This window comes from Pagrus pagrus (assembly GCF_965226575.1).
Source record: "Pagrus pagrus genome assembly, chromosome: 20".
Classification (NCBI taxonomy): Eukaryota; Metazoa; Chordata; class Actinopteri; order Spariformes; family Sparidae; genus Pagrus; species Pagrus pagrus.
Genome location: NC_140207.1, coordinates 1,946,499 through 1,964,912, shown reverse-complemented (window position 1 = coordinate 1,964,912; position 18,414 = coordinate 1,946,499). Strand labels below are relative to the sequence as shown.

The following is an 18,414-nucleotide window of genomic DNA, read 5'->3' as shown; positions in this document are numbered from 1 at the left end:
TCTATGAAGAAGGGGAAGTCAGACGGTCAAAGCTGCTCACATGGAAACAAACTGGAGACAAAGTCAAGTCAGGCCCAGATCAGCTCGTGTGTTTTTGGTCTGACCCGGGGCAGGAATCACCCCGCTACGTTATTTTGTCAACGTCAACTCTTACTTGTCATTAAAAGATACAAACAAATTGAATCCTGTTTCCTCCAGGACCAGGGTGAAGGTCTTCATTAAAGGGGAATTCTGGTATTTTTAATCCCGGCTGTATATTTACATGTTCGGGTGTGTAAATGGCTCTTTGGGAATCAGCAAAGGTCTCAGACTTTCCTTCAACATCAACTACGGCTCTAGAGAAGATGCCAACTAAACAAATCAACTCATTATTAGCATCATTACTTTTAAACCTTGAGAACTTGATGCCACGGTCATAAATCAAACCACAGAAGAGAAGATCTTTGAACACTTTCACTCTTATACCTCTGAAGCACTTCATAACCTATTAGAATAACTTCATTACCTCATTTTTATATTCATGGTTTCGATTGTTGTCAGACTCTTAGAGTGACAACCTCAGCCTGTAAGGGACAAAAACATGTAGGAGACGTAACGTTGACGTAGCAGTTGCCCCAAAGGATTACATCTGCCAGCCGAGGCAATCTACTGGACCGATTCAAAACCTTTTGGTCAGTATGAATCTTTTACACACCCAAACATGTAAATACAAGGCCCGGGTTTAAAAACACCAGACTAAAATGCTAAAGTTGATGTTGTGTTTACTCTGAAATAAAATAACATCTCCAGTTCAGGATCATGTGCTCAGCTTTCACATATCGGACTTTTCCTTCCTTACTGTCTCTTCAGTTCAGATCAGGTGACTACACCTGTGACCCCTGATTGGGCAGAGAGTGGGGAGTGGGCGGGGTGCTGGTGCTGCAAGACACGGCAGACATGGGACGGACAAGAGAGGACGTTCACGACGACGTTACGATGACGAGCGTTTGTTTGGGGGGGTTTTCTGTCCCTTGTCGCCCCCTGGTGGTGGTGAGGCCTTACCTGGGATGACTGAGATAGTTTTCAGGGCTCTCAGCACTCTAAAGGTTCTCAGCGCCTGCAGGTTCCCTACTTTGATAAACTCTGTTAACAGCCTGTAGGGGGCAGTGTGGTGGTTGTCAACATACAACAAAAGAAGAAAAACATAACAAAGTCTGAAAATATGGTGGTGATTTAAAAGTACAATCCTGTTTTGTGAGAACCAACAGTGACCCAACAATGTTTGAAATGCTGCGAGTCAGGTTTAAAACAACAGGAAGCTGTCTGCAGATTCAGAGGAGCTGTTGATTTTACAGATCTGGAGAGATTTAGATTAAAGGCCCAACCCTAATACACCCCTCGCCCTGACACTTAGCCCTGCTGCGCCATTTTGTGTGATCATGCTTAAGAGTTGGATGAGGTGTTCGGACTACACGGCCCTCCGAACTGTTGTTTTTGGTTGTATTTTAAATAAAAACAGTGAAACCCAGACCCGGCACCAGCCACGTAGCTGCTGGTTCAGCATAAAAACACCTTTATATGTTAACTGTAAACAAATACAAAGAAATGTGTTCATTTAAACTTGACTGAAATGAAAAATAAACAGTATAACAGCAATAATTCCCATCAGCACACAGCGTATAATGAGCTCAAATGTGACAACCGGTTTGGATGCAGCCGGGTTGAGATCGAATCGGTCGAGGCCCGAGAGTCGAAAGGGGGCAAGGTGACAGCGGCCATTTTGGGCCCCCAGTTGGTTCAGAGTCATCTGATCCCGAGCTGCTAACGGAACCTCCATTACGGATCATATTTCACTGGAGTTGACTGGCAGGCTGATTGAATTACAGGGGAGGCTGGAGGGGGTGCAGCAGCCAGAACCGGCCGTCTAGATGCAAGTAAAGATGACCGGAAGACAGAACCAGCGACAGCACACACAGGCCGGGGCTAGCTGGTTAGCATGCTAACTTTGATATCACAGTACATACTGTTTTGCCTCTTAATCAATTTTCAACTAAACGTCGCCTTTTTGTTTATCAATAAATACTTTATTAAATCTGATTCGGTGGATTACGTTGGAAAGTGAAAGAGGAAGAGTTGATGACAGCTGATGTTCTGCTGGATCAGGGTCTCGTGTCTTTGAGGTAATAACTCAGATGCTTTTTAATTAACATAGTGATGATTAAGTCAGAGAGTTTGACGCCAAGAAGAAATAAAACGCTGCTCCTCTAATGCTGTGAAAATGGCTGACGAGCCTGGTGCTGCTGGTCCGGTGATGGCAGCCATTAACATGTCATTACACCAGTAATATCACTAACACAGGGGCGGGCCGTGTGTGTGTGTGTGTGTGTGTGTGTGTGTGTGTGTGTAGTGTGTGTGTAGTGTGTGTGTGTGTGTGTGTGTGTAGTGTGTGTTTCTCTGTGTGGTTGGGGAGGGGAGGGTGATGGACTCTGTTACCATGGGAATCCTGACTCAGTGGGAGGGGAGGAGGGCATCAATCAGACATTTAGTGTGTGTGTGTGTGTGTGTGTGTGTGCACGTGTTCGTGCGTGCGCGTGTCTGTGTGTCTATTTTCCGACCATCACTCTGGTTTTAATAAAGCCCGGGCACAGAGGGGTGATGTGTCAGGGGCAGAGTGTGTGTTCGCGTTTTAAGACGTAAAAGATGTGTGTGTTCATACGTATCACGGCATTTTTTTTGTGTGTGTACGACCACACAGGGTTTCTGTGTGTGTGTGTGTGTGTGTGTGTGTGTGTGTGCGTGTGTGTGTGTAGAGGTGACTTATGTGTCCCTGTCCTGCTAAAGATCCATCTGACCGCAGGACAGCCCTCAGTTCAAGGACACACACCTACTGATATTTGTAAGTGTGTGTGTGTGTGTGTGTGTGTGTGTGTGTGTGTGTGTTGCTCTGAGGCAAACAGATGGGAGATGAAGGAGGAAACAGGTGGAATATTTAAAAAGAAAACTGTGTGTGTCATTTAGTCTTTCGGAGGTTTTTAGAGATTTGGAGGAACCCCCACGAGAAAAGAAGAAAAGAAGTGGAGAGCCCGGCAGCTGTCACAGGAAAACAGAAAACAAGATAAGTTAGAAATTTGCAGCTAAATTCATTTATTTCCTTCCCTCAATTTAGTAATTAATACTCTCAGATGAGTGAATAATTGCTGCTCGCCGTCTCCTAAATCAAACCCCACAATTACTTAATTTAGTCCCTCAGATTAACGTCTTCCTTCATTTGTCTCTATTGTCTCCACAGTCTCACTGCAGGCCACTTAAATCTGATAGATTTATCTCGTTAACATCACACATGTTCTGTGGAGATTAAGTTAATAACTTTAGGAAATCTGCAGCATCATCAAGTTTTTTTTTTTTTGGCAAAGAATAAAGTGGATTCATTAATTATGTTCAAGGGGAATGGGCAATGATAGAGGGCGCTGCTTTAAAAGCCAAATCTGAAGTGTCTCTATGAGCCCACGAGTCTCTGTTTCACTCGTTACACAACTGAGTTCATGTTCAACAAAGAGCAACGCTGTGAAGGTCCAGGAGAGACTGTGAGAAGAGGTGAGCGGTTAACTCTGTATTCAGAAGATGGACGGTCTGAAATTGCTGTGTTGGTGTTGTTCCAGGACCATCGTTGCAACCTAACGCTAACCCTTAACCAAGTGTTTTTGTTGTCTAAACCTAACAAGTGTTTTTGTCTAAACCTAACAAGTGTTTTGTTGTCTAAACCTAACGAGTGTTTTTGTTGTCTAAACCTAACAAGTGTTTTGTTGTCTAAACCTAACGAGTGTTTTTGTTGTCTAAACCTAACAAGTGTTTTGTTGTCTAAACCTATCAAGTGTTTTTGTGTCTAAACCTAACGAGTGTTTTTGTGTCTAAACCTAACGAGTGTTATTGTTGTCTAAACCTAACAAGTGTTTTTGTCTAAACCTAACAAGTGTTTTGTTGTCTAAACCTAACGAGTGTTTTGTTGTCTAAACCTAACAAGTGTTTTGTTGTCTAAACCTAACAAGTGTTATTGTGTCTAAACCTAACAAGTGTTTTTGTGTCTAAACCTAACAAGTGTTATTGTGTCTAAACCTAACAAGTGTTTTTGTGTCTAAACCTAACAAGTGTTTTTGTGTCTAAACCTAACAAGTGTTATTGTTGTCTAAACCTAACAAGTGTTATTGTTGTCTAAACCTAACAAGTGTTTTTGTCTAAACCTAACAAGTGTTTTTGTGTCTAAACCTAACAAGTGTTATTGTCTAAACCTAACGAGTGTTTTTGTGTCTAAACCTAACAAGTGTTTTGTTGTCTAAACCTAACAAGTGTTATTGTCTAAACCTAACGAGTGTTTTTGTCTAAACCTAACAAGTGTTTTGTTGTCTAAACCTAACAAGTGTTTTTGTTGTCTAAACCTAACAAGTGTTTTTGTTGTCTAAACCTAACGAGTGTTTTTGTGTCTAAACCTAACAAGTGTTTTTGTGTCTAAACCTAACAAGTGTTATTGTCTAAACCTAACAAGTGTTTTGTTGTCTAAACCTAACAAGTGTTTTTGTTGTCTAAACCTAACAAGTGTTTTTGTTGTCTAAACCTAACAAGTGTTTTTGTTGTCTAAACCTAACGAGTGTTTTTGTGTCTAAACCTAACAAGTGTTTTTGTGTCTAAACCTAACAAGTGTTATTGTCTAAACCTAACGAGTGTTATTGTTGTCTAAACCTAACAAGTGTTTTGTTGTCTAAACCTAACGAGTGTTTTGTTGTCTAAACCTAACAAGTGTTTTGTTGTCTAAACCTAACAAGTGTTATTGTGTCTAAACCTAACAAGTGTTTTTGTGTCTAAACCTAACAAGTGTTATTGTGTCTAAACCTAACAAGTGTTTTTGTGTCTAAACCTAACAAGTGTTTTTGTGTCTAAACCTAACAAGTGTTATTGTTGTCTAAACCTAACAAGTGTTTTTGTCTAAACCTAACAAGTGTTTTTGTGTCTAAACCTAACAAGTGTTATTGTCTAAACCTAACGAGTGTTTTTGTGTCTAAACCTAACAAGTGTTTTGTTGTCTAAACCTAACAAGTGTTATTGTCTAAACCTAACGAGTGTTTTTGTCTAAACCTAACAAGTGTTTTGTTGTCTAAACCTAACAAGTGTTTTGTTGTCTAAACCTAACAAGTGTTTCTGTTGTCTAAACCTAACAAGTGTTTTTGTTGTCTAAACCTAACGAGTGTTTTTGTGTCTAAACCTAACGAGTGTTTTTGTGTCTAAACCTAACAAGTGTTTTTGTGTCTAAACCTAACAAGTGTTATTGTCTAAACCTAACGAGTGTTTTTGTGTCTAAACCTAACAAGTGTTATTGTCTAAACCTAACAAGTGTTTTGTTGTCTAAACCTAACAAGTGTTTTTGTGTCTAAACCTAACAAGTGTTATTGTCTAAACCTAACGAGTGTTTTTGTGTCTAAACCTAACAAGTGTCATTGTCTAAACCTAACAAGTGTTTTGTTGTCTAAACCTAACAAGTGTTTTGTTGTCTAAACCTAACGAGTGTTTTGTTGTCTAAACCTAACAAGTGTTTTTGTGTCTAAACCTAACAAGTGTTATTGTGTCTAAACCTAACAAGTGTTATTGTTGTCTAAACCTAACATGTGTTTTTGTTGTCTAAACCTAACGAGTGTTTTGTTGTCTAAACCTAACAAGTGTTTTGTTGTCTAAACCTAACAAGTGTTTTGTTGTCTAAACCTAACAAGTGTTTTTATAATAATGCACTGCTGCCCCTCCCTCTGACGCCTGTCACACTGCCAGCATTGCCAGTGAACATAATCAAGGAGCAGTTATCTTCCCTCCAAAACATATTTAGAAGCAAATCAACAGTATAAAAAGTGTGAAGAGGCGTAATTGCTGCTCCATGAAGCCTCTAAAGATGAAAAGTGACTTATTTTGGCGGATTGATAAGAGGAAACAGATCGACTGACTGCAGGCAGAGAGCAGCTGATGTCTGTTTTAATAGCAAACAGTTTTAATGGTGGATTTGTCCTTTAAGTCTTTGGCGGCAGGTCGTCAGGCTCCTATTACGTAACTCTACAGACTCAACATCTGAGGGCACCTTCATCAAGGCGCTTCAATTTAGCGGGCGGACCGGTTGGAGGTGACACCGCTCCATTACACCTCGCACTAACCTCGGAGCCGAGCCTCGGGGTCAACTATTGATCCGATCGGTTCATTCTGATCGTTTATCTTCTCGGCGGCATCCCTCGCCGCACGCTCCCGCTCTTTAGCTCCCTGATTGATCGCCACCTGATCGCTAACCAAACCAAACGGCAGCGATTTTCCATCAGTCAGTCAATTACTGAAGTGGACAGGTCACGCTCCTTCTCAAAACGTCAGGCTGACGGCGTTCAGAGGGGAAAGAGGCTCAGAGCTGCAGCTTCGGGCTCGACTTGACGGTTTGACATCATCGTCGTCATTTATGTCCTGAGTGAGTTTAAGGAGTCCTGAGCTTCTTAAACCTGTAATTTGGAAACCACATGGGTCACACTTCTCTCTCTGTTTATTTCTTTTTACAGAAACACTGAGTAAAGTCATCTTATTCATCGAGTGGATCATCCAACCAGCACATTTGTCACTTATTTTGTTTGTTTGCTTGAAACTTATTCGCTGTTTTCACCTGAACTGAAATAAACCATTCAATTAACGATATAATCTAAAAGTATAATCCACAAAACCAAGCAGGATTGCAGCGATAATTCATCTCATAAGGTTTATTAATATTGAGACTTCAAGAGTTGTCGTTGGTGGTGCGTTCAAGGACGCTCTGTCGTCCAGTATTTGAGTTTTGGCAGCTGAAACAGATCGCTGAGCTGAGCTGTGAGACGGACTGAAGTTAGTTGTTGCTGTTGAGACGATGGCAGCTGTAATAACTTCATCAGAGCAGGTGTGTGGTCATTAAGTCGGAGGTGAACTCGTTCTGGAGAGAAAATAGTTTAAAAAAAGAAACAAAGAAGAAACATAAATCTCACTGACGAGCTGACAAACAGCCTCAGGGGAGACGTTTCTAATGGAGGGTCAAACAGCCAGCCCTCCTTCGACCCCCAACCCCCCCCAGATCCCTCCGACCACACAGGACAAGCTGCAGGGTTTCATTCAAGGAGAGTCGAGGTCAGCGGGTAGAGCAAGGCACTAACACTGCCAGGGTTCAGGGTTCAAATCCCACCGAGGTCACCGTCCTGAAATCCGCCATCAACGACTCTCCAAATGGCTGCTCTGCTGCCAACTGGCATTTATTTTCTATAAGTTTAAAGATGACTGAGTCCAAACTATCAGGAACACCTGGTGCTGGAGACCGGTGAGGTGAATCCAGAGAAGAGCCAGTAAACTGTCTTGACTTTGCTTGATCTTCTCTCGGCCCAGATTAAAGACCCGTTAACTTCTGGTGGAGGAGTTTTACCTGCACACTAATAAAGCGATCATTATCTGATTTATGGAGTTACCAGATTATTCAAGTTGTCACGTAAACAACATAATGTTATACGCTTTATCGGATAAAAGACGTAGTCGGATTTATGAGAAATCTGATAAACACACTGAGGTTTTTGCCCAATATGTCTTTTTATTCATATTTTGTGAAGTCATGATTTAATGTAATGTAATTTTGGGTTAAATTTATAATCTAATAAAAGCAACTTGTCAAAATAAAACCCCTCAAAATCCTGGAGCAGTGAACGTCCTGTGGAAACGTGGATCCTCCTCTCAGCGCCGACTCGTGCTGCTTAGGTTTATTAATAAAAGGCGCCGCTGCAGCCTGAAGCCTGTTTTTCTCTCTTTAAGTGGTCGGAGCGCTCGACTGACAGCACAATGAGACAACTTCTGTAGTTAGAGCAGACTTTCTCCTGACGATGCAGATGTGTCTGAATTTAACACGTTTGTGCTGAGCTGCACAAACTGACGTCAAACAGAACCTCCTCGTGTTCCTGTGGCTCGGCTGCAGACGGGCCAGAATTAGTCTTTATTCTTAATTCCACACGCGGCTCTAATCCCGTCAGTACAACGCTGTCGTGTCAAACCCGGCTCCTCTTTGAACTCGCTGATTATTTCCACTCACGTCTACTTTGCTGTTATTTTCCTGAACAGATGTTTCACAATAAAAGCCTTAAGCGCTCGTGACGGGCTTTTAATGTGACACGTATACAGGAAGTGTTGGTTGTTCTGCAGGCTGACGCACACTTCAGATGTTTGTGGAGACTTTCCTCCGAACGTATGTTTAAAATCTACAGTTTCTCTTAACATTATTACTTTTTATTAATTTCCTCTTATTTCCTGTTCTCTCTCTTTTGAACATGAAAAATAAAACGTGTAATAATGAAATAAACAGTTTGGAAAGTTACCGCTAAACAGTTAAATTAGTGTGAGACAGCATGTATTTGTGTATTTTGTTCAAAAGAGACACAGCTGTCATCGACACATTCATTGTTTTTGTAAAATTTTAAGTATTAGTACTTTTTTAGCTTTAAAGTTTTATCTGTAAAGACTCGTCTCTTCATCTCACCTCAGCGCTACAACAACTGGTTGATAAAGTACGTTAATTGCAGATATTATATTGTGAATGAAAGAAACACAGAGCAGATTAAAGCGGATGAACGACGCTCCTGATGCTGTCACTTCCCCTCGAGTGTCACTTCACATGACCTTCAAAATAAAGCTTGCTGTCAAACATTTCATGATGAGCGGTTGATAAAGTCGTGGCTGAAGGAGATGACTCGTCCTGTTCACCTGATCCGACGCCCTCAGATTACCTCGTCCTCCCCGAGATGAAGACCGAGCTCACTGGTCGCCATTTCGACAGTGAGGACGAGGTTCTCACCAAGACTCGGACTTCTAGACGGGATTTGTTCGCTCGACGACCGCTGAAGTGTGTGAATGTAGAAGTAGACGATGCTGAAAAATAAATGTGTCCCTCCTCTGACGGTTTGACTGTCAGTGTGATGACTACAGCTTTAAGTTTTAGTTTTATTGGGCCTAGCTGCAGCTGTTTGCGTGTTGGGAGTGATTAGGGCTGGTTATCTACATCTTAAAGAAACTTCTCCGTGTTTCATCGCAGCACAAACCATCGGCTGCAATCACACAGCTTCCAGCAAGCTGTGTGTGTGTGTGTGTGTGTGTGTGTGTGTGTGTGTGTGTGTGTGTGACTCACGCCATGACAATGACGCTGAAGTCGAGCCAGTTCCAGGGGTCCCTCAGGAAGGTGAAGGGCCCCACACAGAAACCCCTCGCCAGGATCTTAATGAGAGACTCAAACGTGTAGATACCTGTGAAGGTATACCTGAGAGAGGGGGGAGGAGGAGGAGGAAGGGGAGGAGGAGTGAAAAAAAGGTCAACAATGGCGAGGGAAGAGACGTCACAGAGGACGGAGAGAGAACGAGAAGAGAGATGAATAAAGAAAAGAGGAGAGAGAGACGGAGAGGGCGAGATAAATATTCATAAAATCAGCCGAGCTGCAGACAAACATCCTTCACTTATTTATTTTGTCCCCAGAAACAAGTTTGACCCGACGGGCTGTCAACTCAACCGAACAACGACAGACGGCAGGAGGGAGGGAGGGAGGGAGTCACGTCAGCTCTGCAGCCACAGCTGGAAGCCAGCGGGGAAACACATTAAAGGGTCAGTTCATCTAAATCACAAACACATGTAGTGTCCCCCAGTCAGCCTTCAGCTGTCCAGATACAGATTTGAAAAATTACAATCAAATTCTGAAGCAATGTTTGTTTAAAAAACGATGACATGACAGGGAAAAGTATAAACACAGTCAGATGACGTCATCGTTTCGGGGACGCGCTGTGTTAAACTAGAGGCCATTTTATGTTTCTGCAAACCACCGATACCTTCAAATGTGTGCACATTAAGTCTAATATGGACATTTTCTAAGACACGTGTCATCATGTTCACGTTACCAGTATGGCAAGATGGCTGCCTCACCAGAGACCACTGGACGACGCTTTAACACGACGACACATTTTCCTTCCACATTTGTGGCAGTGAAACCAGGTGTTTTGAGGTAAAACGTTAAACCTAATCAGACGGCTTCACAGCGTTCATCACACAGAGAGAAGTCCGTCGGTTTGCAGGAACATTAAATGCCAATTTCAGTTCTCGTGACCGGATTAAAATGATCCATGTGATCACACACACAGAAATTAAATGAAAGTATTTAGTTGAAGACCACAAACAGCCCAGTGTGTTTGTGTAACTTGCTAAATGACTCATAATGACTCATTTCGGGGGTTTATTAACCACAAATAAAAGAATATATAATAGTTTTGTCTTCAATGTGACGTCAGTTTTTCAGGAGTATCTAATATCAATATTTTTCAAGGTATTGTTTGTCTCAGTTGAACGCTCCAGGTTCATGACAACACTAGTTCACACAGTAGATCAAAAGTCTTTGACTGTGATCACAGTCTGTGCAGAATGATCCGCCGCATGTCTTCCTCGTCCTTCCTCCCACATAACCTCGTTCCCCCGGATCAGATACCGTTACAGCACCACAGTGTGCTGGTATTCCTTGGCAGCGCTACAATCACCAGCGGTGAGACGGTCTGCGGGAATCCCCGACCCTCCCACTTTGATTGAGGGATACAACTGGTCACAGACAGACAGACAGACAGACAGACAGACAGAGAAGTTTCCAGGTGTACTTACTCCACGTATTTGGCCCAGTACGCCGGCTCGGACATGGCCATGAAGCAACAGTTGGTCAGGATGGTGCACATGATGAACAAACTGAATAACGTGAGCGGGTTAAGGAGAAAGAAGGTTTCACATCATGTCCACACCTGCAGAAACATTCAACATTCACTTTATATTAAATAATAAAGCATGAAACCACTGGATATTTATAACAAGCGTTAAAAATCTAGTTGTTTTTAGATATTTTTGTGCAGAAATGTCACATATTATATCTTTAATGATGATAAATGATGTTGTTAACGAGCGACAGCGTTTCAACACTGATAAGCCTGAAAAAGATCTTTTTAACAAGCCATCAGGACATTTCCACCTGCTGTTCCAACATTTGTAAGAGTGAAACCTGCTGGATACATCGAACACATCACAGCTTTAATAAAGCCTCACAGTCCGTCCTGAGCCGGGATCGGGTTGACTGGGTCACACCTGTTCTAAAGTGCTTTATATCGTCAGGTTTGACCCGCTGAAGCCTCAGATGTGTGAAATAGTTGTTACAGTTTGTCAGGTAGCAGGTGGCAGGTGGAGGTTGAGCACGGAGGACAATAAGTGCCAGAAAGAGAATTAGACAGTCGATTTTAATGTGCCTCTCTGTGACTCTGGGCTCTTAGTGACTGTGGATAAGAGCACAGGCTCAGATGTAAAATGGAAATGTCCTCGGTGTAACGCCGCCGATCGAGCAACTGAAGCTTTTATGACTTGTTCCCTCATTGTGAGTCTCTGTGGAGAGTGTCAGCTAAACGCCCGAAATGTAAATGTAACAACGTCTTTGTGCCACCGCGTGTGTGTGTGTGTGTGTGTGTGTGTGTGTGTGTGTGTGTGCGACTACATGCCGAAGTGATTTTACATGTTCCTTTTTTTTTAAATACCTTTCACTGATTTCCCATTAGGGCTAAATAAAGACGAAGTGAACTGAAAGGCTGTGCCGGGTTAGCATGTGTGCTTCACGGCTCCCCTCCGACGCCTGCCACATTCAATACAGCAAATTAATATGCCATTAACAGCGCCGGTGGGAGAACGGGCCCACTCCTGTCTAATCATCACATAATGGGGAGCGGTAACTTTCCAAACTGTCAGAAGGCAGCGATACATGTTAAATATCACCTTCACCTGCCAGGTTCAGCACGCTACACGCGATGAGGTGGGAGAGACTTTGTGAGACCTGCTCAGCTGTCAATCACAGCTATAAATGAATCATAATTATTGTAATTTGGCAGAAGGAACATACTCCCCATGTGAAAGCGGCCCAAACTCCAGCTGAAAGTTGTTTGAGCTGCAGGGTAATTGTTGATTGAGTGCCGGCTGTAATGATGTTGCCGGAGCGCGGTGGCAGGCGGCGAGATAATACGCTTACCGATTGACAAACAACGCAAATGTCCCCCCGCCGCCGCCGCCGCAGAGCCAGGAGCTAATTATGCCGTAATGATAGCCCTGCTGTTATGGACCTCCCAGGCCACCGTACCGGTAATGTCGTTACACCTCCCACATCCACCGGGACATCTATACCTCTCGTACCTTTGTGCATGCACCATCATCAGTCTATCTAATTATTACTCACAGTTTGTTTATGTTTTAGTTTATTATGAAGTTTTCATTATTATATTATTATAATTATTATTAGATTATTATTTTGATTATTTATTATTTTTATTTCTTGTATTTTCTTTTTTAAATCACTGATATTTGTCTCCAAATCCATTTTTTGTTTTTTTAATATCCCAAGTTCCTTTTTTAATCACTTGTGATTGAAAGAACCAATAATTTGGTCTAAAATAGTGAAAGAGACTCTTTAGATATTTAATTAACAATCACATCCTGTTCCTTCCGTCTTCAAATCGACCAATCATTTCAACTCTTATTTAAAAGTAATGTGGCTTTCCAATAAAAACTAACTTTTGTTTTTTAAATACTTTTCTATAAACTATAATAACTCCTCTAATCAGATCATCGTCTGGGAGGAGGGTCAGCGCCGTCTGTCAGAGTCATGTGGGAAATATTACAACATTAACATAAAGCTGATTCAGTGCTGACACGGCAGCAGCAACAATAAACGATAACACAATATATTAAACTTCATTAGCGTGACTGTGCAGGTTGCTCGTCCTGGAGGCGTCCAACTGTTCAGCCTCATCAGTCGGCTCGTCTCCAACTCGTCATGTTCGCTCAACTGAAATATGAACGCAACACTTTGTTTCTGCAAGTTGAAGTAAAAGATTTAATGTTTTTATTTAAACAAAAGTTTTGTTTCTGTCCGATTTTTTAACACAAATTCAAAATAATCCATCCACCTGACAGGTGTCTGACCAAACGAACGACACAACACTCAGTTCACGTTTTGTCACGTGTGTGTCCTGCGCTCACAGCACACAGTCCCTCAGCCTGTCGTTCAGCAGCTAACTCAGTTAGCACAAAGCACACAGCCCCTGAGCCATGGAGCGGTGTGTTTTGTGCCAGGCAGGGCTGATGTGCTTGTTTCTCTGTGCCTCCTGCCCTTTTTAGTCCTTAAACCCAGAAATCAGTTAGCATGTTAGCACATTGCCTCAAAGTCTGTGAGTTTGTTGAATGTGTCTTCAGTTAAATGTGTGAAATAAGGTGTGTTACAGGCTGAACGTAGTTACATGTTTTGTTCATCATTAAATGTCCACAGTTTAATTATGAAGCTCTTCATGTGTTAAAAACTGTTAGCGGTTGCTAACAAGTGTCTGAATGAGACTACAGAGGTTGTCGGGGACATTAAACGTCCTCACAGCGAACACGGAGACTCGTCTCCTCACTGGTCCGTCTTTACAGGCCCACTTTAGTTACACACTGTTCTCACTCTGACTTTACAACTTGTACATTGATCAGTTTATAGAAACCTGGATAGTAATTGTGCAGTAAGACGCTCAGTGGTGGAGACGTTGAAGTCATGTGACCGTGATGTCGTCTGTTTGTAGCCTAGCATTAGCTTTTTACTGCTACACATTTAATTTACACTTCAAACACCACAGAGTGGAGTTCATCTGTGGAGATGATCTGATGAACAGAACCTGAAGGATCAGAAACTCAGAAACAATTATTTTCTGCTATAATCCAAAACCTCATCAGCGGTTTGTGGAGGGAACCAGGACGATGCTAGCTTCAGGGTGAGCCTACAAAAACTTGCATCACTACACCACTCTGTTGATTCTTACCGACCCCAGCTTCAACTGAATCGACTTCACTCGAGCGTCTGTTGGCCGACTTGGACTCACACCAAAAGACTTACAAACAGCTTTGGTGAGAAAAACAACACTTCACTAATACTGTGGTAAAAAACACACACAGTTTGACACGATTCTTTAAAAACCATCAGGTGTTTCCTCAAACAGCAACATAACGACGGCTCAGCTCCACCAACACACGAAGACTGAGCGACACACAGACCAGTCGAACACAACGAGACACAGCTGCTGGATGTTTGCAGCTTTGAGGCGTCTGATGGATTAATGTGGTCCCTGAGCAAAACCTCGCGGGACACAGCGTCCAGCGCGTGTCCTCCAGAGAGAGGCCCTCTGGGAAATGTAGTCAAACACTGTTTTCAGCCAAAAACTACGATAGTGAGGGGAAAAAAACACAATACACAACCTTTGTTTCATCACGACAACTGGTTGAATGTGTGTCCGTGTGTGTGTGTGTGTGTGTGTGTGTGTCCACCTCACACCACAGCTTGTCATTGTGGCGCCACTGTGGTTGGGCATAAGTCCAGAACACACTTGATCGCACACACACTTAAAAGAGCACTCATACACAAACACACACACACACACACACACACACACACACTTAAAGTCCACTTGACTAACACAACTTGTTCTCAAACAGTCAACACACACTTGTTCTAATTTTTGTTTCGTCTCTCATTATAACACACACACACACACACACACGCGCGCGCTCAGACAAACACACACCCTGCACATCAGCAGCGCCACACCTCCGACGGCGACCTCTTCCCCCACTTATCCTCCTGACAACAGCAGCGTGTCCGCCGGCTCGACATCTCTCAACACCAGCAGCCGCTTCCCAAAGTAAAAATAGAGGAGTGTGAGGTGAGGGTGGGGGAGGGGGGGGGGGGGGGGTGTCGAGGGGGAGGCTGTTGAGTTTTGGGTGTGAAGTAATATCTGTCATGTCGGCGTGGCGTCTGGAGCTCGAGGTGGACGGCGGCGTGGAGCTGGACTGTGGCGTGGGACGAGCGACCGGCCAACGCCACAGCTGGAGCCCTGGAGGCGTTTCAATAACACCTGGAGCTTAATTTAATGTCGTCCTACGGCCTCCAGACAGGAAGTGACATGTTTGTTCATGATGAAGATATACTTTGAGTTATAACGGTCGATTATCTGTCTCAGAAAGTTTCAGGAGGCTCAGCCGTATGAAGACGTGTCGGACAGGGACGAAAACCCTGAGGCAGATTTAGCAAATTCATTCAATTACAGCGATTTGACCTGCAGCTGCAGCAGAGACGTCGCGTCCTGTAGTCCTCTCAAACACTTTATCTGTTAGTACAGGAAGTGTGCCTCAAAACGTTTTCACCTCGTCTCAGGTTCATTATTTATTTTCAGTTGCTTCGAGAACACGTTCACATGTTTTACTGCTCTCAGGCTGTCGGACAGCAGCTCAGTCTGAACCGCCGACGCCTTCATTCAATTATGACGCAAACAGATGAAATTATAAGATTTAAAAAGTCAGTTAGGGGATTTTGTTATGACCTAACTTTAAAAGTGACTAAAAGGTCAAAGGTCAGGTGTGTGTATGTGTGTGTGTGTGTGTGTGTGTGTGTGTGTGTGTGTGTGTGTGTGTGTGTGTGTGTGTGTGTGTGTGTGAGATCAGAGACCACCTTGATGGGAAATATTTACGGGTCATGTTTATCGCTCTCCAGACAGCTCGAGATGATATCTGGCTTAGAAATACGACACTTCAACACACACACACACACACACACACACACACACACACACACACACACACACACACACACACACACACACAGACATGATTGGTAAATACGCCGTCATTCCTTTAGTTGTGCCTGGAAACCATCCAGCTGTAGGAGTCAGAGTAAACTCTCGGAGAGGATTCAGGATGTAAACAGAGCAGCAGCAGCAGCAGAGACCAAACACTGTGATAACTGTTGGGATATAACACTCATTTTATTAAATATATATTAAAATAAATATTAATTTTATTTTGAAAGTGTAACCGCACGGTACATACAACATAATAGTGTTGACCTGAACGTTAAGGCCTCTGACCAAGCTGCCAAATTTAACAAGTCGTGAGTAAAAATGTGTCAGAAAATCACAGTTTCACATGTTTTTCCACCTGTGAACTGATGTGAGTACATTTAACTTGTGCTTGAACATTTAATACTTTAAGTACCTGAATTGTGAGTCTCAAGTACACAAGTATATTACAGTACATTTAATATAGATTACTTTGAGATACTTTTGATAACACCGGCTATAATGTTATTTAAATGTGTAATGAATGTCATGTGTGTGTCATCGCTGCAATAATTGGTTTTGATCCACACATTTAAATTGAATTTTTTGTGTGTTTCCTAAAATAACATTCATATTTATCTCCCTAAATTAAAGTCATATATCAAATATATCAAAATATATTGATTTTACACTTGTAAACACCTCCACTGTTTATCTTCTATCATCATGAACTGCAGGTTGATAAACTACATTAATCACAAAACCTCTTAATATGTCAGTATTGATATAAAGAGCTTCATGTCCTTCAAAGCAAATAATGCTGTTAATGTTAATTCACATTAATAAACATTAATAATCCTGCAACACAGAAACAACATTATAAAAACATCATAACTACAGTGTGTGACTACATCTCCTGACCCTCCCGACTGATGAACAATCATCAGGGCAGCGTAACGAGTTGTGTGCACAGCGAGCGTGTTAGCATGAAGTTTAGCATCACTCAGCATTGTATAAGCTGAACAGTTAGCATGAAGCCCATCACTCAGCTCTGTGTATGCTAACCTGTCAGCACAGAGACGTCACAGAGCACCGAGTCGTATCAATGAACCTGCTAACACTGAGCAGTCACACACACACACACACTCACACACACACACACACACACACACACACACACACACACACTGAGACGCTGAAACCAACAAATGTTCTGCTTTAATAAGAAAGACGGGAACGATTAACAGAAAACAATCGACCGATCGACTGATTGTGTGACTGTAGCTCTGAAAACACCAGTCAGCTGAGATATCCTCACGTTTTAGTCCTAAATATGGGTCAAACTGCCAAAACGCCGGATCCTACATTTCCCACAATGCACCGTTTATAAGACGCCCCTCCTGTGTTTTTGTGCCCAGATAATCTAATTAAGTTCTGAAATGTTTCTGTGAAAAATCCCAACTTGTCATATTTTATTTTTCCTGCGTTGAGACCCAAGAAAAAACTAATTTTCTTCACAAAATTATTTTTTTTCACTCGTGTAACAAAAAAATATCAACAAAATGTATTTGTGTTCACAGATTATTATTAATTTATCCTGGAAAACCTTTTTTCCACCCGATCACGAGTCATAAACAGAGAGAAAAGACTTTAACTCAGACTCTCACTGGCCCCTCAGGGCTTCCGTACTTCACAGACCTCCTGCAGAGCCACAGAAACGTTACACAGATATTACTCTGATTGTATTAGCTGCTGTTTGCTTTGAGCTCTCGGTCATAATTAAAGACGACTCGGACGAGTTGTCGATGTTTTTTTCAACTCTTCTCTCACACAGCAGCGTTCAGAGACTCTGAGGAGACACAGGAGCAGTCAGGAGGACATGTCCTCCTCCTTTATCCCCAGTGGACATTAAGCCTTCACAGACCGTGACTATCAGACTGACCTTCACGTGTTCGGTCTGTGCACTGCCCCTTTAACCGTGAATAAACACTGTTTCTGAGTCTCCCTCCATTCACTGCCACAACTCGCCTGGATTAACCACCGACTGCTCTCCACTGTTTTTACTGCTCCGGACGCCTGCAGTGACGAACCACCCAGCCTGCATCTGTTTGTTTACATTATCACCCGTCCTGCCGTCAGGGTGGCCTGAGCGCTCACACAACACTGAGCTCCTCCAGGCTGCAGGGACGCTGCTCTGTGGCTGACCTCTGACCTCTGACCTCCCCGCAGCCCCCCCCCACAGGCAGCAGCGGATCACATCACTGTGGAGGCATCATGCGTCACGAGTACATACAGTAGCAGCAGGCGTAGTGAGAGCCCAAGGATATGAGTGGACCAGGATCTTGATGGCGATTCTGCGGATGGGGTGGAAAGGGCTGAAGATGTAGAGGGCTGATGTGGCACTGAAACGGAAGATGGCCTTCCCTTTGTTCAGGACTATGAAGGTCTGTGGGAAAGACAGAGACACAACAATACTGTTAACATGTGGAAGAAGAAGAAGAAGAAGAAGAAGGAGACTGTTTCAACTGATCCAACCAATGAACAACATCACCAGACTCCCTTAACAAATGTGTCAGTTTAGTGAGTTGTTGAGTTGGAGACACTTTATAAACTGTGTGAAACTCTGTCTCTGACTGATTCTGACTGATTTGTTCCTTCTTGTAAATTCAGCAAATGTTCAACATGAACTTCTTTCTGTCTTTGTGTTAAACATGGAGTCTGTTTGTCTCGG

At 42.8% G+C, this 18,414-nt stretch overlaps 1 protein-coding gene across 1 annotated transcript in view; it reads right to left on the bottom strand.

Annotated features, from left to right (window-relative positions):
- LOC311249235 (sodium channel protein type 3 subunit alpha-like) overlaps nucleotides 1–18,414 on the bottom strand; it is a 170,476-nt gene that overhangs the window by 111,991 nt on the left and 40,071 nt on the right. Inside the window, exons 4-7 of the mRNA XM_084340113.1 lie at nucleotides 18,012–18,129; nucleotides 10,681–10,771; nucleotides 9,176–9,304; nucleotides 1,042–1,133 (exon numbers count right to left, since the gene is read on the bottom strand). Of these exons, the coding sequence (XP_084196239.1) occupies nucleotides 1,042–1,133; nucleotides 9,176–9,304; nucleotides 10,681–10,771; nucleotides 18,012–18,129 (430 nt within the window). The remainder of the gene's footprint in view (nucleotides 1–1,041; nucleotides 1,134–9,175; nucleotides 9,305–10,680; nucleotides 10,772–18,011; nucleotides 18,130–18,414) is intronic.